Source organism: Bactrocera tryoni, unplaced genomic scaffold (assembly GCF_016617805.1).
Source record: "Bactrocera tryoni isolate S06 unplaced genomic scaffold, CSIRO_BtryS06_freeze2 scaffold_90, whole genome shotgun sequence".
NCBI classification, from domain to species: Eukaryota; Metazoa; Arthropoda; class Insecta; order Diptera; family Tephritidae; genus Bactrocera; species Bactrocera tryoni.
This window is the reverse complement of record NW_024396546.1, coordinates 8,814-31,010: the sequence shown is the minus strand read 5'-3', so window position 1 is coordinate 31,010 and position 22,197 is coordinate 8,814. Positions and strand designations below refer to the sequence as shown.

At 37.9% G+C, this 22,197-nt stretch overlaps 2 protein-coding genes and 1 long non-coding RNA gene across 3 annotated transcripts; 2 read left to right on the top strand and 1 right to left on the bottom strand.

The window, feature by feature from the left end:
* Positions 1–398: 398 nt before the first annotated feature.
* LOC120782037 lies at positions 399–5,208 on the top strand. The gene is made up of 3 exons (XM_040114193.1): positions 399–510; positions 719–1,163; positions 5,175–5,208. The coding sequence occupies exons 1-3, from the start codon at positions 399–401 to the stop codon at positions 5,206–5,208; spliced, it is 591 nt and encodes a 196-aa protein (XP_039970127.1).
* A 1,926-nt stretch (positions 5,209–7,134) lies between these two features.
* On the top strand, positions 7,135–8,575 carry LOC120782036. The gene is made up of 2 exons (XR_005706211.1): positions 7,135–7,324; positions 7,380–8,575. It is a non-coding gene; the product is annotated as an uncharacterized LOC120782036 (long non-coding RNA).
* Positions 8,576–8,885: 310 nt separating this feature from the next.
* LOC120782035 lies at positions 8,886–9,522 on the bottom strand. The gene is made up of 2 exons (XM_040114192.1): positions 9,447–9,522; positions 8,886–9,385 (listed from the first exon to the last, which is right to left on the bottom strand). The coding sequence occupies exons 1-2, from the start codon at positions 9,520–9,522 to the stop codon at positions 8,886–8,888; spliced, it is 576 nt and encodes a 191-aa protein (XP_039970126.1).
* Between the last annotated feature and the right edge of the window lie 12,675 nt (positions 9,523–22,197).

Below are 22,197 nucleotides of genomic sequence, written 5' to 3'. Positions count from 1 at the left end.
AAAGGTGAGAAATTCAGCCCTATCACGCAATCCATCGTAGACTGTTTTTTCGGGAAAGTTACGATACTGCTATCATGCAATTCGAATAGTTCCGAAAGTAAGTTCGAAATTCGTAGAGTTGCATTCACTGAATTCACTCGGAACGGAAAATTTTTAAGTTTAGCGGAATTTTTGTACGACAGGTTTGTGGTAACGGAGAAATAAATTTAAAAAAGAAAAATGTAAGTTTTAAATTAAAAATAAATATGTTATAGTTTGAATTCAATTAAAACTTGTTTTAAAACTTTTAATTGAATTCAAACTATAACATATTATCAATTAAAACTTTTAATTCAAATCAAACTATAACATATTTCCGCAGGTCCAAAGTAATTACCACCAAGCAACAATATGCACTAATGGTTGAGCTGTTACAGCAAAAGCCTGAAATGGCGCAGGGTTTTACAAAGTGCCCTAAAGAGGAAGTGGCAGCTTTTTGGAACAACATGGCCCAAGAACTAAATAGTGTTGGTCCGCCTCATCTAAGGATTATTTCCAGCTGGAAAGAAGGCACATAATAAAGTTATAAATTTTATTGTTGTAACAGGATAATTAAAAAGCTTGTCGGAATTATTTCTTTAATAGGTATGGCTTGACCGGAAGGCGTGATGATAAAAGTGGGAAAACTTGTTGCGCCATTAAAAGGAGCAGGTCAGCTACTGGTAAGTGGCAGATATAGGCAGGCACCATTTCAACGAATTGGAGGAAGCGGTGATAGCACTAACGGCATTGCAAACAAGTGCAAGTGGCATTGACAATACAGTTAGCATCGGCTTACCAATTGTAGCCGACGTGGGCAACGAGACGTTAGCTGACGTATCAATGCCATCAGTGACCTGCAGTCCAGCACTACCTAAACGTACTACTAGGCCACCGGAAACCTGTACAGCCGATGTAATTAAAGAACAATTTCAAATTCAAAAAGATTTTCAGGAAAAGGTCATCGAAAAGTTGGATGATCTTTCAGTACGTATGCGACGAGTGGGCAGAGCATTGGAAGTGCAAAATGATTTAAAAAATGCGGAAGTGGAAGAGATTAGAAGGCACAACATAGCTATGGAGAATTTGATAGCTGCTAAGAATTCGATTAAGCAGCGAATGTTAGAAATAGAAGAAAAAAAATTGCAAGCAATGACAAAAAATAATTAAATTAATTAAATAAATACTTATTTAAAACTATAACCATTTTGTGTTAATATTTATTTAGGATATTATACTCTGGTAAGTGTTGCACATATAGCTTCTCTGATTTGTGAAGCTGCTTCACTATAAGTTTATGAAAGAATTTCATTACTTTCTGTCAAAATATTTGGTTCCGAATTATTTTCTAAACTTTCATCATTCACGCGAAAGTGAATGCAAACGTTGTGTAACGCTGCCGCAACATTAACGATTTGAGATGCCTTCCATGGCTCGTAGTGAAGCTCACGAGCACCCAGAAGACATCTAAATCGACTTTTAAAAACTCCTATTGTTCTTTCAACGATATTTCTCGCTTTTGCATATATTTTATTATATTTCTCTTCTGGGCTTCCTGAGGGAGGGGTACGGAATGGTGTGATTAACCATGGTTCTAAGGCATATCCAGCATCTCCTGTACAAATATAAAATTTTGGGAAGTTTTGTGATATATATGTTTGTATGTATAATACCCAAAAGCCAAGTGTTTCGTTCACCATCGAGGTACTTTTTCTCATGAAAATAACGAGCATTGCTGACATTCCATATGTGGGAGTCATGATTGCTGCCAGGAAACTAAGCATTCACATAACGTATTTTCATTTTATTGTCACATATCTGCAAAACATTGATTAAGATGTTTGAAATGCGAATTCACCAAACTTAACAATCATGGCATTGATACTAAAGTATCCTTTGCGGTTATAATAGAGAAACTTATCTTTAGATGGAGCAACGATTTTAATATGTGTCCCGTCTACACACAAAATCGCGCCTGGAAATCCGTATTTCTGAAAAAAAAATCCTTTTTCGCTTCACTTTTTTCAACGTTACTTAACTCGAGGTTTATCCACTGAGGGCACAAATCGGACTGAAGCAATCCCAATACTTCTTTTAAGATGCAACAAAATGTTGACTGAGCTACTGGAATATCGAAGTATTTACCCACTCCATGCTGATAGCCTCTTTCAGCTAAAAACCGTAAAACCGAAGACAATCGATGAAGTAAAGATATACATAGATGACGATCTCGAAGAAGTTGCATTCCTCTCTAGAACATCGAGGACATACGTAAAGGCCGCCTTATTTAAGCGATAGTTTTTAATAAACCTGTTTTAGAAAAATAATTTTAATAAAATTTAATACTGAATTTTTGTGGATTTTTGAACTGGTACATTGCTTCCTTGTCCACATCGAAAGGGTTTGTTTCTTTTGTCCCTCAGTGATTTTCGTTGAATTTTTAGGGATCACGCCTGACTTCTTCTCACGCTTCTTCCTCAAGCAAACATAAATAAAACGTTATTAGCGAATCGTTATTTTATTTCGTAAAATCAATTTGAATATAAATCGATTTCACTTTTTATTAATCGTACTTAATATTTTCTTCTTACACAGCTGATTTCGAAATGTCAAAATTCAAATTTAAGTCTCGCAACAAAAGTTTCGAATTCACATGAATTCAGTGATAGCAAATTATGCGTATTCGTAGCGGACATTCGTATTCGTAGCTTCGCTACGATGGATTGCATGATAGGGCTGATTATTAGTTTTGATCAGTCATCAACTGACACTTGACGTAAACAGTTGTGCTCTCAGTTGTATTGTCTGCGAATTCAGTTAAAACAGAGTAGTTTATTATCTCATTCCTCATCGCACTTTATTCCATCAAATTTGTTAGTGAATTTTAGTGAATTATCTTAATTGAATTAGAATCGTTAAAAAATGTCCCCTTGGGGGACCACTTCAGAAAATAATAGGTTCGCCCTATTATCTTCTAGTCCCCAACCAAAAAGAAAAAAAAATGGAGCAATTATCGAAGGATGAATTGCTTCCTACTTTACCAACAACAAAAAAAGATAGCCCCAAGTATGTGGTGGTAAGTTCAAGTGAAACAAGCAAACCTTTAAATAAATTTTCATGCTTCGCTGTGCATATAGCCCCAAAACATATTAGTTCTGATATAATAAAAATTAGCGAATTAAAAGACGGCAATTTACTACTCATAGTAAAAAATAACACTATTGCAAAAAAATTCACAGCAATAAAACACCTCATTGGCATTTGTGATGTAAAAATTGAACTCCATAAAAATTTAAACTCCTCAAAAGGCACTATCTACGCTCCGTGTTTAAATTAAGTCTCTGACAATGAAATAATTGAAAATTTGAAAGAACATGGTGTTACATCCATTTACAAATTTCTAAAATATATAAATGGTCAACCCACCCCAAGTGGCGTGGTTCTTTTAACCTTCGATCGCTACTACTTACCCGAAAAAATTGATGTATCATGGTATACCACCAAGATAAGACCCTACTACCCAAACCCAATGAGATGCAAAAACTGCCAACTTCTTGGCCATACAAAAAAACGCTGCAATAAGATCCCTATCTGCGACACATGTGCATTACCAACACACAATCCCTCACCCTGTACTCGCACTCTCTGTGTAAATTGTTCTGCTGAACACGCCGCCTCAAGCAAATTGTGTCCAAAGTTCAGTGAAATAAAAAAAATAATAACAATTCAAACAGATAATAAATGCTCATTTCACGAAGCACTAAATATTCACAAAGCACAAATACCACATGTTTTCAATTCTTCATCTCCTTCATTCGCTTAAACATACTTAACAATCCGACAAACACAGATCTCTCTAATAACAAACAAAATACCCAAAGAGGAGCGCAAATCTCTTCTTCTACTCCTATTTCATATCCACCATCTAACTCTAAAACAAGAAAACACGTTATTTTCGGTTGCACCGAAGCTAAATACCCTCACAGGTACATTTCTGTTAGTAAGTACTCTTATGTGTTCAGTTTGTATGGAAGCTATATGCTATAGTTAACCGATCTGATCAATTTCATCGGAGATTACGTTTGTTGGCTTAGAAAATAATATATACCAAATTTCGTTAATATATCTTGTCAAATGTGAAAGTTGTCCATACAAGAACTTGATTCCGATCGTTCAGTTTGTATGGCGGCTATATGCTATAGTTAACCGATCTGAACAATTTCTTCAGAGATTACATTGTTGCCTTTGAAAATATTATATACCAAATTTCGTGAATATATCTTGCAAATCAAATGTGAAAGTTTTCCATACAAGCATTTGATTCCGATCGTTCAGTTTGTATGGCAGCTATTTGTTATAGTGGTCCGATATCGGCCGTTCCGACAAATGAGCAGCTTCTTGAAGAGAAAATGACGTTTGCAAAATTTCAAAACCATATCTTAAAAACTGAGGAACTAGTTCGTATATATACAGACAGACGGTCAGACGGATGGACAGTCAGACAGACGACATGGCTAAATCGACTCAGCTCAACATATTGATCATTTGTACTTTATAGGGTCCCCGACCTTTCCTTCTGGGTGTTACAAACATCGTGACAAACTTAATATACCCTGTTCAGGGTATAACAATACACGAGAACAACGAAGCAACGAAAATAAAACCACCACAGTAAACTCAACAAATTCTAACTCTAAAACAAATAGCACAAATATTTAAAATTGCCTTATTTATTAAAAAGCAAATCAAACATAAAATTATCCCAATATTATCAAACATCTCCGTCATTGCGATAGAAGTTAACATTGGTTTCAAATTTTCTATAATCTCATATATCCCTCCGCATCAAAAGTTTGATGCAGGTGATCTTATAAATATCACAAACGCTGTTTCTCCACCCACCAAAATCATCGGAGATTTCAATGCTTGGAGTTCACTATGGGGATCCACTTCCTCTAACGTAAGAGGTTAAATAATAGAAGACGTTATACTAGCAAAGCGTAAAATCTCGTAGTTCTTAACGATAGATCACTAACCCACTTCTCTACACACAATCGTTCACTCATGTAGACATTTCCCTTTGTTGAGCATCCATTGCCCATAACCTCTCTTCTTACATTTTACAATATCTTCACAATACCATTTTCCGCTCATAGCTTCTTTCGTTACGCCGATGCAATGTACGATTAAACCGCGATCAAAATTTCTTATAGAAAAAGCCGATTGGCTTAAATACTGCTCCCTGATTAACTCAATTACAAACACTAGAATAACGTCAAAGAATATAAATGCAGAAGCGTCGAATAAAAAAGCAGTTATACGCTCCGCTGCTTATCTATCCATTCCTCAAACAAACACAAGAATATTTACCACCAAACTCCGTATTGGTCCAAGCTATTAACTGCTTACTAAGGAGTACAAAGCAATCACTTTGGACTACATATAAACAAAATAGAACAGAAAATTTAATTAGATATAAAAAAGCAAATTCCAATTTCAGGAGAGAACTTAAATCCGCAAAAAGGAAAACTTTTGAACAACTAACAGGTAGTATAAATCCCACTTCAAGCCCTAAAAAAATATGGAGTGACATAAAAGCTCTTTCAGGTGGATACCATCAAAACAAAATAGACTTTATCCAATTACCGTTAGGTCCTATTTATGATCCTCAAAAAATCGCTGAAAATTTTGCCAAGTAATGGTCAAACAACTCCAAAAATTCAAACTTTCACTCTAATTTTATTACTCTTTCAAATGAAGTAGTTTCACAAAACTACTACAACTCACCGTGTTTTGAAGCAACCTTGATAGAATCTCCCCATTACAATTGAAGAATTTGATTTTACTATCAGCAAAATGTCTGGAAAAACACCTGGATCAGACAAAATTTCTTACCCCTATTAAAAAAACCTCCCACACTCCTTAAAAAAGTCAGATTGATAACTTTATACAATAACATATTAGAACAAGGCTTACTGCCTCAGGAGTGAAAAAAAGCTGTTATAATCCCTATCCCCAAACTTAACAAATCAAATACCTCAATCACGGACTTCAGACCAATTTCTTTGATTCCTTGTATGGCAAAAGTTCTGGAAAAAATCATTTAAAAGAGAATAATGTGGTATGCCAAACAAAAAAATTTAATAAGCCCCAATTAGTTCGCTTTTCAAAGTGGTCTTGGTGTCATTGACCCCCAATGAATGAACATTGCGTCTCTTCAACAATATCTGCGAAAAACCATTTATCTGTCCTCAGCCTAGACTTTGAAAAGCTTTTAATAGAATCGGAGCACATACATTACTACAAGAACTACAAAATGGCACATTGGAAACAAAATGTATTTTCAGTAAGTGTTAGCAACTTCAACTCCAATATTTTCCCCCTTCATAATGGCATACCACAAGGATCTCCTCTCTCAGCAGCGTTATTTATTATAGCCTTTAATCAACTCAGCAACTTAATAGCCTTAAACCGCAACGTTGACCACCTTATCTACGTTGACGATGTATTAATATTCTCGGCTTTAAAAAATTTGAACGAAGTAAAAATCAATTTTACTTATATTCTGACCGACATAATGGAATGGTCTAAAGCGACAGGAACCAAAGTTTCTGCAAGCAAAAGTTCAACATTTCACATCTGCAGAAAAAGAAATTGCACCTTCCCTAACCTTGTCTTTTTGAAAATACTCAAATCCCACATACTAACATCTTAAGAATACTTGGTATATTATTTGATAAAAGCTAACATTTAAGGAACATTGTAAATATGTTAGATTAAGCTTACTCAATAGATTAAACATTATTAAGTTTCTTTCATCAAAACACTGTCACATACACATCTCAAAACTTGTAAATATCACAAAAGCACTGATGTTGTCAAAAATAGATTTTGGTCTCGCCAATTTATGGACATTGTGCAAAAAGCACCTCACTCTCATTGAAACCCCTTATCACATGGCGGCAAGAAGAAGCATTCGCGCATTCCCCACCTCACTAACCAAAGTAGTACTAACTGAAGCGCGTCTTCCAAACATTCATCAGAGAATAAAATTTAACACAATGATGCTCATACCAAAGTTCATTATGGTATTCAGAGTTTACTTTTAAAGTTAATAGGTGGCAACTTTAACAAGATAACACATTCAAACTGTGAGCAACCCTTCAAACAGCTGATTCGAACTGTCAAAAATTGTGTAGCTACAAAAATATTTACATGTAAGCAATGCCTCGCAGAAGTGGAAAAGAAAAATTACTAAACGGACTGTGTTTAAAAAACATGTTGGAATTGCTGCTCCAAGATTCAAGTAGGTGCACATTTCTATATTCATATATCTTTTATCATTTTGCGCATTGATTTAGGAAGTGAAGATGAGGACTGCGATATTCTAATGGACTTTAATGTTAGTGCAGCAATAATTTTGTCCTCAAGAAGATGCAGCCACGTAAATGTGCCAAAATCTACAAATTGGATTAACACAATCCATACAATCGTATGCGGCAAATGTTACGACTGGAAACTCCGGAATTTCAACATATTTTAAGCTTAATCAAAGAAGATACTGCTTTTAAAATAAAAATTCGGTTCCTCAAATGCCAGTGGAATTGCAATTAAAGATCGCACTTTTTTGTCTTTGTGTTGGCCAACTAGGGAAGAAAGACGCAAACTTGTAGCCAATACAATGCACGAGCTGCCAGGGTGCATTGGCTATGTCGATGGCACTGAAATACGTTTGTCGGAATATCCAATTAAGGATCATGAATTCTATTTTTCCAGGAAAAAACAGTATTCCATGAAAATGCAAATAGTGTGCGACTATTCTTTGAGAATTCGACAAGCAACAATTGGATATAGGGGCAGTGTACATGATGCTAAAATTTTTGCAGAATCAGCTATTGGACGAGCACCTGGAAATTATTTTTGTGAAAGGCAATGGATAGCCGGTGATTCTGCGTATCCCTTAAATAGAAATATAATTACACCTTTTCGGCAAAATAGCAACGAACTGTCGCAATATAAAAGGGATAGGTTCAACAAATACTTTTCTAAATATCGAGTACGAGTGGAAAAGTGTTTCGGCAAATTAAAAGACAGATTTAGCAGCTTAAAAGAGCTTCGGTTTCGATTGTCTAACGAAAATAATTACAAGAGCTGTTGCAGATGGATTTTAGCCTGCAGCATTTTGCATAATATATTGCAAGACTTTAACAATGACGACGATAATAGCTGTGATGGGGAAGAAATTGATTATCCTCCAGAAATTTATGAACAACACGAATTACGAATTGCATTGGCTGAATTTGTTAATAATAGGAGCTCCCAATAAAAGTTTCTAAGTGATTTTTTTTTTTTAATTTTTAGAACTAATGTGTTTTTTTTAACCAAATACCATTTAGTTGTAAAGACAATTATCTTAATATTTAAAGGAAGAGTTCCAATGTAATTAATAAATAGACTAGTAATTTTTGTTTATATCATATTCGTAGTGCTTTCTTGGTGTATCCTCGGAATGGGTTAAAAATTATAAAGTACAGAAAATAAAAACCGCCAAAGAATATGTAGCAATGTTTCCGACGACGTGTTTTTCTTTACGCTTGATTTGCAAAACAGGTTTTTATCAGCACAGGCTTTAGTTATTTAAATTGAATTAGTTTCGTATAGAAATCTAAACTTTACAAATTTTCATCGAAATATTCAACTTTTTAGTCGATATTTTTAGCCTTTTTGGTATGCAGTTCAATAGCCTATTAAATTTTATTGGAATAAAAGATGTTTAATATTTTTCTAATGAAGGTGTTATACATGTTTTCTTCATATAACGCGATTTATTTTCTATATGGAAGAAAATACTTAGCACCGCGAGATTTTTATTGCATTATTTTCATTTTTTCCATTTCAATTCTTTCCTTCATTTCCAGTTCTTTCATAGCTATTCTCTCCCTCATTTGAATTTCCAAAACTTGAATTTCCCTGTCTGCTTTTTTTTCTACCAACTCTTTTTCAAATTTTTCTTTATCAAACAAAAATTGTTGCTCTTTTAGCACTAATTCATTTTCCCTCATCTTAAATTCCTTCTCGATTCTGTCTTTTTTTGCATCCAATAAGCTGGAGTGTACATCGAGAACGTCTGATAGGGCTGTACGCGAATATATACCCTTTCGGACAGCCTTTGACGTAGAAGGGGTGACCAGAGGCTCGGGTAATGCCACGATTTCCTCGACGGTTATATCAGAGGACGTGGCATTTTCTGGTGAACCAGTACATGCAATGTCCTCGGTATCCAATACAAGGCAGTTTGAAGTGAGCTCCCTATAGCCAAAAATGTCTTCTAAGTCATCGTACCGGGGACACATCCTTACGATCGCGTCTAAAAATGAAGTGTATTTTAGGATATATACATTTAAAAATTTATGATGTGTAGAACCTACTTTTGGTAGTGTCACAATTATCCATGGTGCCACTTCCCGTTGCATTTTGCCAGGACTTGGCCTTGGTGTACTGCATTCTTAAGTTTTTTACCTTGCAACGCACCAGAGTCCAATGCAATCGCTGCCAGTTTAGTTCAAAAATCTTTTATAATAATGTTGGGCCGTTGGTTTCTCTAGTGGCCTGTTGTCCCAAAAAGTTGATTAAACTTTCATTTTCGTTGTCGGTCCACTTTCTGTAGGGAGCCTTTCGAACACGCTTATGTACAACCTGCAATAGAACAATTATAGGCAGAATATTTTCATATTTATATTTAAAAATATTGCGAATTGCGTTTACCTTCTGTATTTCTGTGTTGCTTTCCATTTTTTCTAAACGCGAATATTCAGCTGGTCAAAGTTGCCAGTTTAGCAGGAAACAAAAACACGAAGTAAAGTAGAGTAATTTTGCCTAAGACTGTTATTTCGAACTTGTATAGGAAACAACAACAAACAAAGTTACCACGTAGTAAAATGTTTTGAAGTTAACAGATGGCAAAATTAACACATCAGATAATAAGGAACTGTGAACACCCTACATGTTTCGATCTTGTTTAATCTACTGAAAACAAATCCTAAAACCAACAAGCCATCTACGATCATAAAATGCTTGAATATTATCAATCAGTTTCATATGACTTCGACACCGCAACTTTTAAAAGTGAACACCCACCCGCTTTGGCTAAAGCTTAGTACGCAGCTCTCAAGAAACGTAAAAACTTCATATAAAAAAACGCTTAAGAAACGGTCAAGAAACTTTCCTGCGATAAATTTATTTGTGCTAGTACGCAGCTAACTAATTTTTTTGATACTTTTTTTCCGTAAAATGTGAATATGACAAACCTGGTTTTGCGAAGAAACATCAAATCAACAATTGTTTCTTGAAGGAAATTCAAGTAATCGTCAAATTCATCCTAAATTAGTTGAAATCATTATAATGAAGTATATTCCATTTTGAAATGTTGTATAAAACCTACCAATCATCAACAACATTTCTTAAATCTCAATGAAAATATTTATGTTACCATACACATACACACATACATATTACGCACAAAGTTTGTTTTCTTTGTTTATTCTCTCTTGCTCTTCTAATGTAGATCATTCACAATGCGTAACCAGCTGCCAAAATTACTTGAGAAATAATGTATTTTTTTTCTTGAGCAATTACTTGCGAGCTGCATACCAACCTTAACGCTGAAATCATCTATAATAAGTACGCTATTTGAATTTCAAAAAACATCCACCAATGCAGAACAATATATCCAGCTATTCAATGACGCAGTAGTAAAGTACAAACCGGAGTGGAAATTAATATACACCGATGGATCCAAATCAGGCACCCACACTTCGTTTGCGGTAACAAACGACCAAGGTGTCACCATAACCGTCGGAATTTTACTAACGTACTGCTCGATATTTACAGCTGAAGCGGCTGCGATATATGAAGCGGTTCTATTTGTCGCACAAACAGGAAAAAAATATATCATATGTACAGATAGCAAATCAACAATTAACACTATTTTAAATGAGACAAACTCAGTGCCGATAAACAATATAAAAGAAATTTTGTATCAACACAAAAACAGAATTAAGATCATGTGGATCCCTGGGCATACTGGTATTAGAGGAAACCAACTTGCAGATGACCGTGCAAAAATGGCTGGAAAAGAACCACTACTTTTATTCGAACACTGTACGTTGAAAGACATTCGCAATATGGTAAAAAAAGTACTTGACGAGTCAGCATCGAGAGATTGGTCAAACTTCCAACACTATTCTTCTTCTTAATTGGCGTAGACACCGCTTACGCGATTATAGCCGAGTTAACAACAGCGCGCCAGTCGTTTCTTCTTTTCGCTACGTGGCGCCTATTGGATATTCCAAGCATAGCCAGGTCCTTCTCTACCTGGTCCTTCCAACGGAGTGGAGGTCTTCCTCTTCCTCTGCTTCCCCCGGCGGGTACAGCGTCGAATACTTTCAGAGCTGGAGTGTTTCCGTCCATTCGGACAACATGACCTAGCCAGCGTAGCCACTGTCTTTTAATTCGCTATTCGATATCTCGTACAGCTCATCGTTCCATCGAATGCGATATTCGCCGTGGTCAATGCGCAAAGGACCATCAATCTTTCGCAGAACTTTTCTCTCGAAAACTCGCAACGTCGACTCATCAGTTGTTGACATCGTCCAACCCTCTGCACCATATAGCAGGACGGGAATTATGAGTGACTTATAGAGTTTGGTTTTTGTTTGTCGAGAGAGGACTTTGCTTCTCAATTGCCTACTCAGTCCGAAGTAGCACCTGTTGGCAAGAATTATCCTGCGTTGGATTTCTAGGCTGACGTTGTTGGTGGTGTTTACGCTGGTTCCAAGATAAACGAAATTATCTACGACTTCAAAGTTATGACTGTCAACAGTGACGTGAGTTCCAAGTCGCGAGTGCGACGACTGTTTGTTTGATGACAGGAGATATTTCGTTTTGCCCTCATTCACTGCCAGACCCATTTGGTTTGCTTCCTTGTCCAGTCTGGAGAAAGCAGAACTACCGGCGCGGGTGTTAAGGCCGATGATATCAATATCATCGGCATACGCCAGCAGCTGTACACTCTTATAAAAGATGGTACCATCTCTATTAAGTTCTGCAGCTCGAACTATTTTCTCCAGAAGCAGGTTGAAAAAGTCACACGATAGGGAGTCGCCTTGTCTGAAACATCGTTTGGTATCGAACGGCTCGGAGAGGTCCTTCGACGGAGCTTTTGGGGTTACTCAACGTCAGTTTACACAGCCGTATTAGTTTTGCGGGGATACCAAAATCAGACATCGCGGCATAAAGGCACCTCCTTTTCGTGCTGTCGAAAGCAGCTTTGAAATCGACGAAGAGGTGGTGTGTGTCGATTCTTCTTTAACGGGTCTTTTCCAAGATTTGGCGCATGGTGAATATCTGGTCGGTTGTTAATTTTCCAGGTCTGAAGCCATACTGATAAGGTCCAATCAGTTTGTTGATGGTGGGCTTTAATCTTTCACACAATACGCTCGATAGAACCTTATATGCGATGTTGAGGAGACTAATCCCACGGTAGTTGGCGCAGATTGTGGGGTCACCTTTCTTATGGATTGGGCATAGCACACTTAAATCCCAATCGTTGGGCATGCTTTCGTCTGACCATATTTTACAAAGGAGCTGATGCATGCTCCTTATCAGTTCTTCGCCGTCGTGTTTGAATAGCTCGGCCGGCAATCCGTCGGCCCCTGCCGCTTTGTTGTTCTTCAGGCTGGCAATTGCTATTCGAACTTCTTCATGGTCGGGTAATGGAACGTCTGCTCCATCGTCATCGATTGGGGAATCGGGTTCTCCTTCTCCTGGTGTTGTGCGTTCACTGCCATTCAGCAGGCTGGAGAAGTGTTCCCTCCATAATTTAAGTATGCTCTGGGATTCAGTGACTAGATCACCTTTGGGGGTTCTACAAGAGTATGCTCCGGTCTTGAAACCTTCTGTAAGCCGCCGCATTTTTTCGTAGAATTTTCGAGCATTACCCCTGTCGGCCAGCTTATCAAGCTCTTCGTACTCACGCATTTCAGCCTCTTTCTTCTTCTGTCTGCAAATGCGTCTGGCTTCCCTCTTCAACTCTCGGTATCTATCCCATCCCGCACGTGTAGTGGTCGATCGTAGCGTTGCGAGGTAGGCAGCCTGTTTTCTTTCCGCTGCGACACGGCACTCCTCGTCGTACCAGCTGTTCTTTTTGCACTTTCCGAAAACCAATGGTTTCGGTTGCAGCTGTACGTAAGGAGTTTGAAATGCCGATTCCAACACCATTAGAAGAAGCATAATCTCTCTGGTACCAAGCCAAACAACCGAACTGATTGCACTTGCGAAGATATAAAAACGGTTGTTCTCCTGAAAACAAAACTGCTAAACCAAGCCGTTCATACTGCAATCAGCCAAATATATCAGTAAATCACATCCTAAATGAATGCACTTCTTTAAATACATCTAGAAAAACTACTTTTGGTAAAACGAAACCATCAAATCTTTTATAGACACAAAATACTGACAACATCAGGCAATCAACAATTTTCTAAAAATATGTCAGATATCAAACTTTATTTAATTGTAACTATACCAACGTTAGATACTTATAGACACATATAATATCGTAATATAAGAGCCGAAGGCCTCAGTAGCCAGCGCTTTAACTTAGTGAATTAATTATTTATAATTAGCTCTCTTGTAAATAAATAAATAAATAAACAAGTAAGGAAGGGCTAAGTTCGGGTGTCACCGAACATTTTATACTCTCGCATGATAAAGTGATAATCGAGATTTCATTATCCGTCATTTACATATTTTTCAAATACCGTATTTGTGTAAATTTTTATTCCGCTATCATCATTGGTTCCTAATGTATACATATATTATACAGAGAAGGCATCAGATGGAATTCGAAATAGCGTTATATTGGAAGAAGGCGTGGTTGTGAACCGATTTCACCCATATTTCTTACATGTCATCAAGGTGTTAAGAAAATATTATATACCGAATTTCATTGAAATCGGTAGAGTAGTTCCTGAGATATGGTTTTTGGTTCATAAGTGGGCGACGCCACGCCCATTTTCATTTTAAAAAAAAAAAAGCCTGGGTGCAGCTCTCTTTTGCCATTTCTTCCGTAAAATTTAGTGTTTCTGACGTGTTTTGTTAGTCGGTTAAGGCACATTTAGTGATTTTCAACATATCCTTTATATGGGAGGTGGGCGTGGTTATTATCCGATTTCATTTTTGAACTGTATGTGGAAATGCCTGAAGGAAATGACTCTATAGAGTTTAAGTTGACATAGCTATAGTAGTTTGTAACAAAAACTTAGGCCACACCACTTTTCCAAAAAAATTACGCCCAAATATGCCCCTCTCTAATGCGATCCTTTGTGCCAAATTTGACTTCAATATCTTTATTTATGGCTTAGTTATGACACTTTATAGATTTTCGGTTTTCGCCATTTTGTGGGCGTGGCAGTGGGCCGATTTTGCCCATCTTCGAACTTAACCATCTTATGGAGCCAAGAAATACGTGTACCAAGTTTCATCATGATATCTCAATTTTTACTCAAGTTACAGCTTGCACGGACGGACGGACGGACAGACAGACATCCGGATTTCAACTCTACTCGTCACCCTGATCACTTTGGTATGATATCGGGTGATTTTTTAAGAGCTTGATAACTTTTTTAAAAAAAGCGCATAAAATTTGCAAATCTCATCGGTTCTTTATTTGAAACGTTAGATTGGTTCATGACATTTACTTTTTGAAGATAATTTCATTTAAATGTTGACCGCGGCTGCGTCTTAGGTGGTCCATTCGGAAAGTCCAATTTTGAGCAACTTTTTCGAGCATTTCGGCCGGAATAGCCCGAATTTCTTCGGAAATGTTGTCTTCCAAAGCTGGAATAGTTGCTGGCTTATTTCTGTAGACTTTAGACTTGGACGTAGCCCCACAAAAAATAGTCTAAAGGCGTTAAATCGCATGATCTTGGTGGCCAACTTACAGGTCCATTTCTTGAGATGAATTGTTCTCCGAAGTTTTCCCTCAAAATGGCCATAGAATCGCGAGCTGTGTGGCATGTAGCGCCATCTTGTTGAAACCACATGTCAACCAAGTTCAGTTCTTCCATTTTTGGCAACAAAAAGTTTGTTAGCATCGAACGATAGCGATCGCCATTCACCGTAACGTTGCGTCCAACAGCATCTTTGAAAAAATACGGTCCAATGATTCCACCAGCGTACAAACCACACCAAACAGTGCATTTTTCGGGATGCATGGGCAGTTGGCCAACAAGATCATGCGATTTAACGCCTTTAGACTATTTTTTGTGGGGCTACGTCAAGTCTAAAGTCTACAGAAATAAGCCAGCAACTATTCCAGCTTTGGAAGACAACATTTTCCGCTGAAGAAATTCGGGCTATTCCGGCTTGAAATGCTTCGAAAAAGTTGCCCAAAATTGGACTTTCCGAATGGACCACCCAAGACGCAGCCGCGGTCAACATTTAAATGAAATTATCTTCAAAAAGTAAATGTCATGAACCAATCTAACGTTTCAAATAAAGAACCGATGAGATTTTGCAAATTTTATGCGTTTTTTTTTTTAAAAAAAGTTATCAAGCTCTTAAAAAATCACCCGATATAACCCTATATCTGGCTCTTTTAGTTTTAGGACTTACAAACAACCGTTATGTGAACAAAACTTGAATACCCTCGTCACCCTGATCACTTTGGTATATATAACCCTATATCTGACTCTTTTAGTTTTAGGACTTACAAACAACCGTTATGTGAACAAAACTTGAATACTCTCCTTAGCAACTTTGTTGCGAGAGTATAAAAATTAGTTTTGATATACGAGTATAGTACGAATATGTTATGATGAAGAAAATGTTGCGGCCAAAACTGGTGTGCTATGCATAAGAAAAAGTCTTTGTGATCAGAAATCAAATCCATTTGAACTCGCCAACATCCAAGAAACCAAAGTTTTAATGTCAATGAAATGCTTTCTAAATAAGGTTTATTGCAGATTCATAAGTTATTTCCGTTTAAGAATTATGCATTTTATGTTTCTAAATTAGAACAGTGCCGCAAACTCTCCGTTTACATTTTAAATTCTACTACTCTACTAGCTTCGGACACAGGAATTGTTAGCAACACCAGCGTTACCGTAAATAAATTTAGAACGATATTTAATATTTCTTTTGAACATTGAACAAAAGTCCAATAATGTAGCTTTATTACAAATTTTATACCAATAGCTAGTACTTGGTTGCATAAGTCTACTGCATCTATGGATATTGGTCAATTCACCGTGAGATAATGACCTTTCTAATTTTTTACAATATTCAAAAATTGTTGTCTATGTAAAATTTTGCAGCTGATCAATATTAAATAAAATCTTTCATCGATTTATTATTAAGTAATAATAATGGCAAAATAGAAACTAATTTTAAGCTTTTACCTAGCATCGCGAATTGGATTATCCACTCACTGATAATTGAACTGTGTTTCATGTTTTCTCAAAATGAACTGATGTTGTTTCTGATCCAAAGTATATACAATAATACAGTCATGGGCATAAAATTCCTTTCAGTAGGAAAATTTAAAATTTATTCTTCGGTTTCTATGCAGCTAACTGCTTACTGCTTATTAAACTTTGGTTCATCAGAGAAAATTACGGTTTGTCACTGATCCACTGACCATTTTTTTGCTTTTTCAACCATACATACTGCTGTTTCCGCATTCGTTGGCACGTTTTTTTCAGGACGTCTGCCGTTAAATCCTGCTTCTCTGAGTGTCCGGCGAATTGTTGATGCATCCACTATCACTCCTGTAACGTCACTAAAGTCCTTTTTAATATCTGAGGTGGCCTTAAAGAGATCCAGTAGACAAGACCGTCGGACGAGCCTGTCTTGGGCAAAATCCGTCTTCCGAAATTTTTTTATGAAATCAGCGCCAGTGGTCTGACTGTACAATTTATAATGACCGATATTTGTGTGGAACTTACTCACACTTAAAATGGTGACAACTACCTGACCGGTTTTTATGCTTTTGTACTGTATGTACATACCAGGTGTACCGGTATGAAATGAGTGTTTTTGTGAAAATTGTTAATGGGAAAGTAAACAAAAAAATATTCAAAGTATTCACCATTGCTTTTTATACATCTTTACTAATCAGACACCAAATTTTCGACTTCTGCGTGGGAATCGAAGTGCTGCTTTAGACAATCAATGAAAACAAATGGTGATCGAAAGGAGTCAAATCTGGTAAATAGGGCGGGTCGAATAAACAGCCCCCAGCCATGTGCTTTGATTGTATCCTGAACCGATTTTTCTTTGTGTGCAGGTGGATTGTCGTGTAACAAAATTACTTTGCCGTGTCGTCTGTCCCATTCTGGTCGTTTGATCATTTGTTGTATTGATTAGTATTAACAGTTTGAACAGGTTTTAGAAGCTCATGATATATCACACCCATCTGACCCCAAACACAAAGAATTGCCTTCTTACCGAATTGATTTGTTTTTGCAGTAGATGTTGATGGTTGTTGAGGATTAACTCCATGGTTTTCTCCGTTTAAGATTATTAAAATAAATCCATTTTTATCACGAGTGACAATTCGATGCAAAGTTTTATTTTATGTCTTGGAAGCTAAATTTCTACAAGTGTTTCTTCTGGCTTTATTTTGTTTTTCATTCAATTCATGTGGCATCTTACAAGGTGCGTTCCAAAGTAAGTTTGAATCTATTGCCCCCTGGTGGCGCACCATGCGAAGTAATCACCAGGTTCCTCGTTGAATGTGTGTTGTATCAAGAATACCAGAATGATCCTTTCTGATGAACATGTGTACCGTGCAAATATGCTCTGCATTACTTTAAAAGAGTTTATATATTTATAATTAAGCAAAATGTCGGTTATAAAAGTTGACGAAAGTAATACAAGTATGTGTATTTCATATTTTAGATATCCAATGCGAATACTACATTTAGGCCAATTTATTATTTAGTTTGTTCTTCTTTCTTCTTCTTCTTCTTAATTGGCGTGCAGAAACCGCTTACGCGATTATAGCCGAGTTAACAACAGCGCGCCAGTCGTTTCTTCTTTCGCTACGTGGCGCCAATTGGATATTCCAGCGTAGCCAGGTCCTTCTCCACCTGGTCCTTCCAACGGAGTGGAGGTCTTCCTCTTCCTCTGCTTCCCGGCGGGTACAGCGTCGAATACTTTCAGAGCTGGAGTGTTTTCGTCCATTCGGACAACATGACCTAGCCAGCGTAGCCGCTGTCTTTTAATTCGCTGAACTACTATGTCAATGTTCGTCATATCTCGTACAGCTCATCGTTCCATCGAATGCGATATTCGCCGTGGCCAACGCGCAAGGACCATAAATCTTTCGCAGAACTTTTTCTCGAAAACTCGCAACGTCGACTCATCAGTTGTTGACATCGTCCAAGCCTCTGCACCATATAGCAGGACGGGAAATTATGAGTGACTTATAGAGTTTGGTTTTTGCTTGTCGAGAGAGGACTTTGCTTCTCAATTGCCTACTCAGTCCGAAGTAGCACCTGTTGGCAAGAGTTATCCTGCGTTGGATTTCTAGGCTGACGTTGTTGGTGGTGTTTACGCTGGTTCCAAGATAGACGAAATTATCTACGACTTCAAAGTTATGACTGTCAACAGTGACGTGAGTTCCAAGTCGCGAGTGCGACGACTGTTTGTTTGTTGACAGGAGATATTTCGTCTTGCCCTCGTTCTCTGCCAGACCCATTTTCTGTGCATCCTTGTCCAGCCTGGAGAAAGCAGAACTAACGGTGCGGGTGTTGAGGCCGATGATATCAATATCATCGGCATACGCCAGCAACTGTACACTCTTATAAAAGATGGTATCTCCTCTATTAAGCTCTGCAGCTCGAACTATTTTCTCCAGAAGCAGGTTGAAAAAGTCGCTCGATAGGGAATCGCCTTGTCTGAAACCTCGTTTGGTATCGAACGGTTCGGAGAGGTCCTTCCCGATTCTGATGGAGCTTTTCGTGATACTCAACGTCAGTTTACACAGCCGTATTAGTTTTGCGGGGATACCAAATTCAGACATCGCGGCATAAAGGCAGCTCCTTTTCGTGCTGTCGAAAGCAGCTTTGAAATCGACGAAGAGGTGGTGTGTGTCGATTCTTCTTTAACGGGTCTTTTCCAAGATTTGGCGCATGGTGAATATCTGGTCGGTTGTTGATTTTCCAGGTCTGAAGCCACACTGATAAGGTCCAATCAGTTTGTTGACGGTGGGCTTTAATCTTTCACACAATACGCTCGATAGAACCTTATATGCGATGTTGAGGAGACTAATCCCACGGTAGTTGGCGCAGATTGTGGGGTCACCTTTCTTATGGATTGGGCATAGCACACTTAAATTCCAATCGTTGGGCATGTTTCGTCTGACCATATTTTACAAAGAAGCTGATGCATGCTCCTTATCAGTTCTTCGCCGCCGTGTTTGAATAGCTCGGCCGGCAATCCGTCGGCCCCTGCCGCTTTGTTGTTCTTCAGGCGGGCAATTGCTATTCGAACTTCTTCATGGTCGGGTAATGGAACGTCTGCTCCATCGTCATCGATTGGGGAATCGGGTTCTCCTTCTCCTGGTGTTGTGCGTTCACTGCCATTCAGCAGGCTGGAGAAGTGTTCCCTCCATAATTTAAGTATGCTCTGGGCATTCAGTGACTAGATCACCTTTGGGGGTTCTACAAGAGTATGCTCCGGTCTTGAAACCTTCCGTAAGCCGCCGCATTTTTTCGTAGAATTTTCGAGCATTACCCCTGTCGGCCAGCTTATCAAGCTCTTCGTACTCACACATTTCAGCCTCTTTCTTCTTCTGTCTACAACTCTCGGTAGAGAGTTCCCTCTTCAACTCTCGGTATCTATCCCATCCCGCACGTGTAGTGGTCGATCGTAGCGTTGCGAGGTAGGCAGCCTGTTTTCTCTCCGCTGCGACACGGCACTCCTCGTCGTACCAGCTGTTCTTTTGCACTTTCCGAAAACCAATGGTTTCGGTTGCAGCTGTACGTAAGGAGTTTGAAATGCCGATTCCAACACCATTAAAAGGAATATAATCTCTCTGGTACCAAGCCAAACTACCCAACTGATTGCTCTTGCGAAGATATAAAAACGTTTGTTCGCCTGAGAATAGGCCACACCTTCAAAACTCACTGTCATCTTCTAAACAAAACGGATAAACCAAGCTGTTCATATTGTAATCAGCCAAATATATCAGTAAATCACATCCTAAATGAATGCCCCGCTTTAAATACGTCAAGGACAACTACTTTTGGTAAAACGAAACCATGAAATCTTTTAAAGACACCAAATACTGACAACATCAGGGCGGCAATCAACAATTTTCTAAAAATATGTAAGATATCAAACTTTATTTAATTGTAACTATACCAACGTTAGATACTTATAGACACATATAATATCGTAATATAAGAGCCGAAGGCCTCAGTAGCCAGCGCTTTAACTTAGTGAATTAATTATTTATAATTAGCTCTCTTGTAAATAAATAAATAAATAAACAAGTAAGGAAGGGCTAAGTTCGGGTGTCACCGAACATTTTATACTCTCGCATGATAAAGTGATAATCGAGATTTCATTATACGTCATTTATATATTTTTAAAATACCGTATTTTTGTAAAGTTTTATTCCGCTATCATCAATCTTTCCTAATGTTTACATATATTATACAGAGAAGGCATCAGATGGAATTCAAAATAGCGTTATATTGGAAGAAGGCTTGGTTGTGAACCAATTTCACCCATATTTCGTACATGTTATCAGGGTGTTAAGAAAATATTATATACCGAATTCCATTGAAATCAGTATAGTAGTTCCTGAGATATGGTTTTTGGTCCATAAGTGGGCGACGCCAGGCCCATTTTCAATTTTTAAAAAAATCCTGGGTGCAGCTTCCTTTTGCCATTTCTTCCGTAAAATTTAGTGTTTCTGACGTTTTTTGTTAGTCGGTTAAGGCACTTTTAGTGATTTTCAACATAACCTTTGTAAGGGTGATGGGCGTGGTTATTATCCGATTTCATTTTTGAACTGTATGTGGAAATGCCTGAAGGAAATGACTCTATAGAGTTTGGTTGACATAGCTATAGTAGTTTGCGGGGCCACACCCACTTTTCCAAAAAAATTACGCCCAAATATGCCCCTCCCTAATGCGATGCATTGTGCCAAATTTCACTTTAATATCTTTATTTATGGCTTAGTTATGACACTTTATAGATTTTCGGTTTTCGCCATTTTGTGGGCGTGGCAGTGGGCCGATTTTGCCCATCTTCGAACTTAACCTTCTTATGGAGCCAAGAAATACGTGTACCAAGTTTCATTATGATATCTCAATTTTTACTCAAGTTACAGCTTGCACGGGCGGACGGACGGACAGACAGACATCCGGATTTCAACTCTACTCGTCACCCTGATCACTTTGGTATATATCGGGTGATTTTTTAAGAGCTTGATAACTTTTTTTAAAAAAAAAACGCATAAAATTTGCAAAATCTCATCGGTTCTTTATTTGAAACGTTAGATTGGTTCATGACATTTACTTTTTGAAGATAATTTCATTTAAATGTTGACCGCGGCTGCGTCTTAGGTGGTCCATTCGGAAAGTCCAATTTTGGGCAACTTTTTCGAGCATTTCGGCCGGAATAGCCCGAATTTCTTCGGAAATGTTGTCCTTCCAAAGCTGGAATAGTTGCTGGCTTATTTCTGTAGACTTTAGACTTGACGTAGCCCCACAAAAAATAGTCTAAAGGCGTTAAATCGCATGATCTTGGTGGCCAACTTACGGGTCCATTTCTTGAGATGAATTGTTATCCGAAGTTTTCCCTCAAAATGGCCATAGAATCGCGAGCTGTGTGGCATGTAGCGCCATCTTGTTGAAACCACATGTCAACCAAGTTCAGTTCTTCCATTTTTGGCAACAAAAAGTTTGTTAGCATCGAACGATAGCGATCGCCATTCACCGTAACGTTGCGTCCAACAGCATCTTTGAAAAATACGGTCCAATGTATTCCACGCAGCGTACAAACCACACCAAACGGTGCATTTTTCTGGATGCATGGGCAGTTGGCCACCAAGATCATGCGATTTAACGCCTTTAGACTATTTTTTGTGGGGCTACGTCAAGT